General features: G+C 49.5%; 1 protein-coding gene across 1 annotated transcript in view; it reads right to left on the reverse strand.

Moving 5' to 3' along the window:
* Positions 1–7,686: 7,686 nt before the first annotated feature.
* brinp2 (bone morphogenetic protein/retinoic acid inducible neural-specific 2) overlaps positions 7,687–10,000 on the reverse strand; it is a gene marked incomplete at its 5' end in the record, with an annotated part of 21,289 nt that continues 18,975 nt past the window's right edge. Inside the window, 2 exons of the mRNA XM_076140574.1 lie at positions 7,687–8,508; positions 8,835–9,141. Coding sequence (XP_075996689.1) covers positions 7,687–8,508; positions 8,835–9,141 — 1,129 coding nt within the window. The remainder of the gene's footprint in view (positions 8,509–8,834; positions 9,142–10,000) is intronic.

A 10,000-nucleotide genomic window follows, 5' to 3' on the forward strand; every position in this document is an offset into this window, starting at 1 on the left:
GAGATATAGAGAGAGAGAGTTGATGATACAGTTTAAGCAGAAAGAAGCGAGAGTTTAAAGAGGCCAATCGCTTCTTGTCAAGTCGCCATAACAACCAAACTGCAGCTCTGTGTACATGTGACCTTTGCACTGTGACCGTTTGACCTTGGGAGCCTCCACATTGAGCTCTCTGCTTATTAGTTGAGGAGAATAAGTAAACTAGCTAAGAGAGTTCATACCTCCACCAAGGCTGATCATTCCTCCAGTTATGACTCCGCCCCTCCCCATCACTTTATACATCTGTTTGTAGTTTGGTACAAAGGGGCGTGGCCTATATGCAAACGTTCTTCACTAACATGTCACAACTCTAACTTCATGTAGTGACGTAGCAGATGAAGCTTCCTCTGTGTTTCCATGGCGATGTTGTTGGGGAGTCTGTATGGAAGCGGCGGCTCTAATGATCCTCTGATGTCTTCCTCCGGCTCGCCCCCCAACTCCACGGGTCAGGGTGGTCTCATTACGGCCCGGTCAGCCTCTTCATGTCAGCGCCCCCTGCTGTGTAATCCTCAGCCTGTGAGCACAGATGACTTCATTGACCCCCCCCCCCAGTGCCCTGCAGTGGTCTCCTCCTCCTCTCCTCTCCTCTCCTCCTCCTCTCCTCATGACCACATGCAGCGTTGTGCTGCAACACTGCGGGAAATTTGCAGTTTCCTTTCGGGTCGATGCTCTGGATTTCCTTCAGCTGGGATGATTCAATACACCGCCGTGCCGCTGGAGCCTAAACGCTGAATACCTCTGTCTGTGCTCCCTGAGAGGAGAGCTGAGCTATGACGGGATGCTAAAGAGGAGTGGGCGTGGCTTAGAGAGAGTGAGACCTGATTGGGCCTGATGGTGGCGCTGTGGGCGATGTTGTTAAGGTCAAGAGGTCAGATTATAGAGGTCAAACAGGCAGGGAGAGGCAGGTTTGGGTTGTCATGGTAACATAGATGGAGGGCTGAGCTTATATTCTGAACAAACACAATTGACTGAAGCCTTCACACGTGACAGAAACATCAGAATATGAGGATCAGATCCCCCCCTGACCCCCCGGGGGGTCAGCAGGCGGGTCGGGCCTGGTCCTGGTCCTGGTCCTGGTCCTGCCCCCCTCCCGACTCTCCCTGTAGGCAGGAAGCCATTTCACACTCAGTTTAACTCCAGCAGCAAATATTCAGCCGCCGCTTCCCCCGGCTCGCATCTCTTCAGGGGAAATTGGAGTTCAGATCCTCCGGAAATGAACTTCATATTTCTCTTGTTTATTGTGGCAGCCAAGCGAGAGAGAGAGGCAAAGTCATAAAGACGACAATATCGCGTTCTCCCAGCCAGCGAGCCGGCGAGCGAGCGAGAGCGTTCCCAACAATATCAGCTGTGTTCCCAGGGCCAGAGGTAATCCCACAAACATTTCTTTCATTTTCTATTTTACTGCGCTCTCATAAACGCTGCTCTATATTACACGCTGCGCTGAACACGGCCAGCAAATCACAGCGTTATGAATGTAGGAAATAAGACACGGGCCTAAAATATTACAGTCTGAGGTCGGACGGGACGCGACCACATGGTGAGCAGATTCATCAACATGAATAAAGGTTCCACAGCTTTATAAACTCTGGATTTGCCTTATTTGGCTCTTTGCTGTGGGTTTATGCAGCTTTGGCTTCAGCGTCGTCGTAAAGAAGAAGAAGAGTCTCTGCTGCACCAGGCGAACACATCCATACCACATCCAGGCTTTATGGAAGGAGAAGGAGAAGGAGAAGAAGATCAGTCTGCTTCTCCTTCTGTACAGAACCACACACACACACACACACACACACACACACACACACACACACACACCCCAATTAAAGGGAACGCAGGAGCGTCGACGCTCCGGAGCCGCAGGTCCATTTCTCATTTTGACTTTTCATTGAATTTGGTTTTATTTGCCACTTGAATGAAATGAAATCAAATCCAATCAAACCTGTAAAGTTGTGATGTTGTAGAGGAAACAGAGCAGCTTGTTATGATTATGATCCGTCAGCTCTGGATTTATTAAACACGTGAGGCTTTTATTAAAGTGAGTTTCCTCTCTTTTTGATTCCTTCTCTTAGTTTGAGTTGAGTTCTCCTTGTTTTGCTCCTCAGGACTTTAGTTTAGATCTTTACTTCTCTCTCCCTTTTCTCATATTTGGAGTAAAATGATGGAATGAAGAAAGGACAGAGAACAAAGATTCAGATTCTGATCCTTGTTGTAAATCTCCACTGCACTCTTTGTGACATTCAGACGGCGTGATGACATCGCTCTGTTTTAGGATTCATCTACCAACAGAACAACAGATTTACTTCCTCTCCATCTATTTGGATTCATCTCATCTTTGTTCATTCATCATTAATGGAAAGATCGCTTAAGAGAGGAGCTTCACACAGAGCGGCACACAGAGCAGCCTCCACAGAGCGGCACGCGCACTGCTGAGAGGAGATCAATCATTCTTTATCTATATATCTATAATTCTATAGTTTGTCTTTTAGGTAGGATTGAAGATTTTCCATTCAGCTGGTTGGTTGATCGCTGCTCTACATTCTGATAGAGCCTCTAAATAACATCAAGTGTTCATCAACAAACAACCGAGGGTTCAGGGTCAAAGGTCACCATATAGTAGTTGTGGCGTGTTGCCTCTGTGCCTCAGAGGTCAGAGTGATGACCTTGGATGTTCCTCAGATGTCTCCTAGTCTCTGTGTTCACACATGGCTGACTCCTCCCCCCTCCCCTCACCTCTGACTCCCCCGTCCTTCAGTGTGTGTGTGTGTGTGTGTGTGTGTGTGTGTGTGTGTGTCTCACTGTCAGCCGTCCCTCAGCGTATGGATCTGTGGACGAGCTCCTGTGGACGTCTGGTTTGGACTCAGCAGCTAAACTTTACTCACTCTGACACCAAGCCTCCGTCTCTGTCCGGACACAATGATACAGGAGTTACCATGGTTACACACAGATCAGCACAGAGGGTGATCATATAACTAAACAATCACGCAACAACATGAGTGACAACAAGCAAGAGGACACAGAGACATGAAGACATGAAGACATGAAGACACAGAGACATGAAGACATGAAGACATGGAGACACAGAGACATGGAGACACAGAGACATGGAGACACAGAGACATGGAGACACAGAGACATGAAGACTCAGAGACATGGAGACACAGAGACATGAAGACACAGAGACATGAAGACTCAGAGACATGAAGACATGAAGACATGGAGACACAGAGACATGAAGACACAGAGACATGAAGACATGAAGACATGGAGACACAGAGACATGGAGACACAGAGACATGAAGACACAGAGACATGAAGACATGAAGACATGGAGACACAGAGACATGAAGACACAGAGACATGGAGACACAGAGACATGGAGACACAGAGACATGGAGACACAGAGACATGGAGACATGAAGACATGAAGACTCAGAGACATGGAGACACAGAGACATGAAGACACAGAGACACAGAGACACAGAGCTTCAGAGACACAGAGACACAGAGACATGGAGACACAGAGACATGGAGACACAGAGACATGGAGACACAGAGACATGAAGACACAGAGACATGAAGACTCAGAGACATGGAGACACAGAGACATGAAGACACAGAGACATGAAGACTCAGAGACATGGAGACACAGAGACATGGAGACTCAGAGACATGGAGACACAGAGACATGAAGACACAGAGACATGAAGACTCAGAGACATGGAGACACAGAGACATGGAGACACAGAGACATGGAGACACAGAGACATGAAGACACAGAGACATGAAGACTCAGAGACATGGAGACACAGAGACATGGAGACACAGAGACATGGAGACACAGAGACATGGAGACACAGAGACATGGAGACACAGAGACATGAAGACACAGAGACACAGAGACACAGAGACACAGAGACACAGAGACTCAGAGACACAGAGACACAGAGACACAGAGACATGGAGACACAGAGACACGGAGAAACAGAGACATGAAGACTCAGAGACACAGAGACACAGAGACACAGAGACACAGAGACTCAGAGACACGGAGACACAGAGACATGAAGACACAGAGACATGAAGACTCAGAGACATGGAGACACAGAGGAGAGTCAGATGTTTTCAGACCTGGTTGATGTTTGCTTGGTCTCCATGTGCTGATGAAGAGGTGAGCTTTCACTTCCTGTGGTGTGACACAGGTGCATGCTGGGACATCAGCTGGGACTCCTTCTCTAGCTGTGACCTCAGCGCCCCCTGGAGGTCACCAACCAGCAAGACACAAGCAACTGAAGGTTGGGAGATCAATATGTTGGAAGTTGAGAGTCTTGAGTTCAGTTATTTGGTCTGAATCAGGAGTTTGAGTGTTTCAGAGCAGAGTGAAGGTCCAAGAGAAGGTCCTGGAACATCTCAGAGTCTCTCTCTCTGTCTGTCTCTCTCTGTCTCACTCTCTGTCTCACACACACACACACCATTTCCTCTACATTCATTTGTTAAATTGTAATTTGAAACTCTAAATCTATTCTGTTATTGATGACTGTGTGAATGACCTACAGGTATGCACACACACACACACACACACACACACACACACACACACACACCTGCCACTCCATTCCAGCCATTCTACCTCATTAATTCACTCAGTCTGACTTCCTAAACATCATAAATCACAAGACCAAACGACCGGCCCCCTCACCTTCTCTCTCTCTCTCTCTCTCTCCCCCCCCCCTCTCTCTCTCTCTCCCTCCCTCTCCTTCTCTCTCCCTCGCTCTCCCCTCCTCCCTCCATCGTGTCATCTATTCCTTCCTCCATCACTCCGTCTTGTTCTCTTCACCTCCCTCTTCTCTCCCTCTCTTTTCTTTGGGAGGTCCGTAGAGTTCGCCGTCTAAACGTCGCTCTGATGGATCGGCTGTCGTTGCCGTGGCTGCAGATTAGCCCAAGGGCGAACTTGCTCCTGCTCAGCGACGCCACGCTGAAGATGAGGAAGTGTTTATTAAACCAAAGCAGAGCGACGCCTCCCCCACCTCATTACGGGAGACTTCAGGCCTCCCTCCCTCCCTCCCTCCCTGTTTCCTGTTCCCTGCCTCTCGCTGTCTCAGATGAACCAGCATCATGATGTGAGGTGACAGCGTGCGTTTGGTTCTCGTTCGCTCCTTGACAACCCAGGAAATTGGCTTTTCATCTTACAAAAGCAGCAGACTCCAGATATTAGGGGACATTCATCTTATCGTCGAGGGCCGGAGGGTAATTGGAAGTTTATGCATCCAATTTATGTGTGTGTGTGTGTGTGTGTGTGTGTGTGTGTGTGTGCTGCCAGGACGCCGGACAAGATCGCAACTTTGCACCGTGTCAGCGCGCTGAAGAACGTGGCCACGCGTTCCATCCTGCAGGAGAAGAGAGTGTGTGTGAAAGAAAAGAGAGCGGATTCAGAGTCGGTAAACCACATTTTTTTACTGAAGCAAGCTGAGCACAGAAGAACTGCAGGAAGTGACAGAGAAGGAAGGGTCAGGGGTCAGGGTCAGGGTCAGGGTGAGAGCAGAGACATGTTAGGGTCAGCCAGGTACCACGGCAACCAGAGAAACGCCCACCTGGCCTGTACACACAAACATACACACACACACATATGCACATACGCACACAAACACACACACTCACACACACAAACAGACACACAAACACACTGACACGTACATACACATACACACAAACAGACACACACACACACACACACACACACAAACAGACACACACACACAAATAGACACACACACTCTCACACACTCACACACTCACACACACACACACACTCACACACACACACACACACACACACACACACAGTACATTCAGGTTTTTACTCTTTTGTAAACTTTGTCAAATCAATCATTTTTGCAGTTCTTTGATCTTTTCTTGTTTTTTTTCCCACATTTAACTTGATTGATTTGTTCTTCATGGACCTTTCTGCTCCGGTCACCGTGGTTACTGGCAGCTGGCGTGGGCCCACATGTATGACTCATCCACCTGAGCTGAAGTCAGACACTTTACTTCCTGTCAGACTGCAGACTGAAACGTGTGAAGCGTCACAACATCAAATCAAAACGTGAGCGGCGTTTACATGTCAAAGCTACATCAGCGCGCCTCGTGTAGAAATATGGAAATATAAAAGCAAAGCGTCCGTCAGAAGCTGAGGCTGAAGCTGAAGCTGAAGCTGAAGCTGAGGCTGAGAGCCTCGCTCCTTATAAGGCATGAGTTTGTTCTCTTAGAAACATTTTTTTGGTCTTTGCACGTGTTTATCTAAAAAGCCATGTGCACGTGTTCACACCTGTGAGATGGAGCCTTATGTACAGCCTCAGAGCCTGCGGTTACCACGGCGATGAAGCCTGGCCGCCGCCCCTGGGACAAACCAGTAAAGGAACAATTCCTCTTTACTCCGGGAAAAATGTCTTTGTTACATCAAAATTTTTCTCTTGAAATATTTCAACTTTTTTCGTGTAACAGTTTGACTTTTTTCTTGAAATCTTCAGACTTTAATCCGGACGCATTCCAACTTTATTCTCATAATATTTCAAATGTTTTCCCAAAATATTTCCCTTTTTTTAAATTTTTTTAGATTTTTTCTGGACGTATTCTGACTTCATTCTCATAATATTTACCTGACGCTCTAAATATGTTGACGTTTTGGCCTGAAAACATTCCGACCTGATTCGCCTGCAGTCCCCCCGCCCCCCTCCCCCCCGGGTGGCAGCCGCTGCCTAAACAAGTTCTGACTTCCTGTCCCGTCCCTGTTTTGGTTTGGCCACACCACAGACATCAGCACAGGCTTCTCACGCCGATGTGAAGCAAAGATATTTATCATACAACTTCTCAACGCCAGAAAGAATGGAAGGCGGGGATCAAACGTAAATATTCAAAGACATTAACGAGGTTCAAGATTATCAAAGTTTAAACTGTTAAGCATAACATAAGGACTCATTCACCACATATATAATATTATCTCTGTTCCTCTGCAGCCAAAGAAAAATACAAAAGGGGAAGTCTTCCGTCTGAAGCTCCGCCCCCAGTTCCCCTTCAACAAACGTCCCGTCAGCTTAGAGACTCTGAGCTCGGTCCCGTCAGGCGTTTAGTCCGAGCCTGCTGAGCAGTAAGAGCACAGGAAGTGAGCAGGCAGGTGGAAGGAGCCGCTAACTCCGCTAACTCCGCTCGGCTAAAGACGTCCCAGCGACTCAAAAGTGTTCTGATAAAAACGTTTGTGACACAAAGCAACAGATTAAGACGAGCCTGCGGGTCTAAACTCTGTTTGGGTCCAAAACACTGTAAATCCACAAACTCCAGCTTTCCTCTTCATGCTCGCTGAGTCTACTTCCTGTAAGCTAGGTCAGCTAGCGGTGCAGCTGGGCCAGCTCAGGCAGGACAGGAGAGTCCTGGCCCCTGCTGCTCACCAAAACGAGCCCGGATCCATTTGAGCCTTCTGAAGAAACGTTAGTGACCAATATCCACAGGAAGCATACGAAAAAAGCCCAGGAGGTGAAAAAGGTGTGGTTTGGGTCCAAATCACTGTAGATCCATGAGTTCTGATCTTCCTCCTCATGGTGGCTTCGTCCCTCCCTGCGTCTCCTTCCAGATTGTCCTCTGGAATCCTGTAAACTAAGCTAGCTAGCTGCACAGCGAGGCTAGCTCGGGCTCAGGCGAGGCGTTGGGAAGCTTGGAGTTGAAGATCTGCAGGGAGTCCTTGATGCGCGCCGCCTCGCCGGCGGACAGCTTGAGCCGGTGGCGCAGCAGACAGGAGAACAGGTCAAAGGGCTGCGCGGCCGGCGGAGACAGACGGTTAATCCGGTCTCGCATCTCCAACAACATGTGGAAGGCGGCGTCCTGCGTCCCCTGCGTGTACGGGTAGTCCAGCTGGAGAATCAAGTCCTTGATGCCCTCAGGATCAAAGTGCATGCTGTATCCAAACACCTTCAGCGTGTTGATCTTCATGTAGCCCATGTTGGACGTCTGGCCGTCCAGGTCCAGCGGCTCGTAGAAGAGCGTCTCGTTCACGGCGGGGTCATCGGTGGGAATGCGGCTCCGCAGGTAGATGTGCACTGTCTCAAAGAAGGACTTCCATCTGCTGCCCAGAGACAAGGTCCAGTTGTAACACTGCGCCGTGGCAACGGCTTCCAATCGAGTTCTCTCCCAGTCGGGGAATTCAGGTTGGTTCACAGGCATGAACCAGCTCTCTGAGTGACTCCCCCCAAAAGGGTTCACATAGATGGCAGGGACCGGCTCCAGGGTGGAGTTCTTGGTGGAGCAGATCTGGAAGGAGATGCCCATGAGCATGTGGATGAGATTGGACTTGTTCTTGTTGCTCTTCAGCGTCAGCAGCATCCTCTTCCTCCAGGCAGGGTTGAACCAACTTCCCAGACGGACGTCGTTGCTGATGTAGATGGCGTGAACCTCGATCCTGCTGTCCAGACGCTGCAGGAGATACTTCCCCTGCAGAGAGATCACACACACACACACACACACACAAACACACACATACACACACACACGCTCATGTTTGCACTCAGGCTGCATGACAAATCCTGATTATTGTGAAGCATATAGCAGAAAGTGTTTGAGATCATTTTACATTCAACAACAAGTCTGTGGAGAAGATGAAGCAGAGAAGCTCCGCCCCCACATCTGACTACTACATCACTGTGCCAAAGCACACTGGGTACTAAAGTGACCTACACACACACACACACACACACACACACGTCGTGGGAAGTCTAACCCTAACCCTGAGCAGATCAGAGACATGAGAAGCTCCTGACCTCAGCGTCGGGCATGTCCAGGTCAAAGTTTAGGTAGTGGTCCAGGGACGCGGCGATGCTGGGCCGGCAAGAGCCGAGGTGAAGAACGTTCCCGTGGTGACAGGTCCCGCAGCGGGTGGCATTGTCGGTGGCGCAGGAGGAGCAGGAGGTAGAGGAGGTGCCCACCACACAGGGGACCACGCCCTGACAGGTAGGCTGGTCCACCGGGCAGCTGCAGCTCCTTGCCTCCTCTGAGAAGAAGCCCAGGATGCCATGCTCGCTACAGTACAGCAGAGCCTGAGCCCGGCTCAGCCAGAACCCCACAGGCCTGCAGACAGGAAGAGGAGGAGGAGGGAGCAACAGGAAGGGGAGAAGAGGAAGAGGAGGAAGAACCAACGTCAGTGTCAATGGCTTTTGTCATAAACAGAGACAAAGGCAGAGAGAGAGAAAAGGAACCCGTCCACATTAGATCCTACTGATCCAGACCCAGTCTTGTGTTTAGATCCTGGGTCTCTGCTGCCACCTGGTGGTGACCTGGTGTTCACACAGGCTGAATAGTTGTGTATGGCAGTCTTAGATCCAGTCTCTCCTGAGCCCTCCTTTGTACTCTGCTCACGTGTCGAGCAACACGCCGCCGCCTCAGCCTCAGACCTGTTCTCCCTTTAAGCCTCCAGCTGATGAATAAAGCTTCAGAGCATTCAGATTACATTTGTCATTGTTAAACGAGCGCTGATACAGTTTAACGGCCAGGCTGAAAGTCCTCAATGTTAATTAGTCAAAACCAACAGAATGAGACGATAACAACACGGTAGAGAGGCAGAGAGGCAGAGAGACAGAGAGGCAGAGAGACAGAGAGAGGCAGAGAGACAGAGAGAGAGAGAGACAGAGAGGCAGAGAGACAGAGAGACAGAGAGAGAGAGAGAGAGAGAGACAGAGAGGCAGAGAGGCAGAGAGACAGAGAGAGAGAGAGGCAGAGAGACAGAGAGAGAGAGACAGAGAGAGACAGAGACAGAGACAGAGACAGAGAGGCAGAGAGACAGAGAGACAGAGAGACAGAGAGAGAGAGGCCGAGAGACAGAGAGAGAGACAGAGAGAGAGAGAGACAGAGAGACAGAGAGAGAGAGAGACAGAGAGGCAGAGAGACAGAGAGGCAGAGAGACAGAGAGAGAGAGAGAGAGAGAGAGAGA

This window comes from Genypterus blacodes, unplaced genomic scaffold (genome assembly GCF_046128005.1).
Source record: "Genypterus blacodes isolate CSIRO-AG114 ecotype Tasmania unplaced genomic scaffold, CSIRO-AGI_Gbla_v1 ptg000689l_1, whole genome shotgun sequence".
NCBI classification, from domain to species: Eukaryota; Metazoa; Chordata; class Actinopteri; order Ophidiiformes; family Ophidiidae; genus Genypterus; species Genypterus blacodes.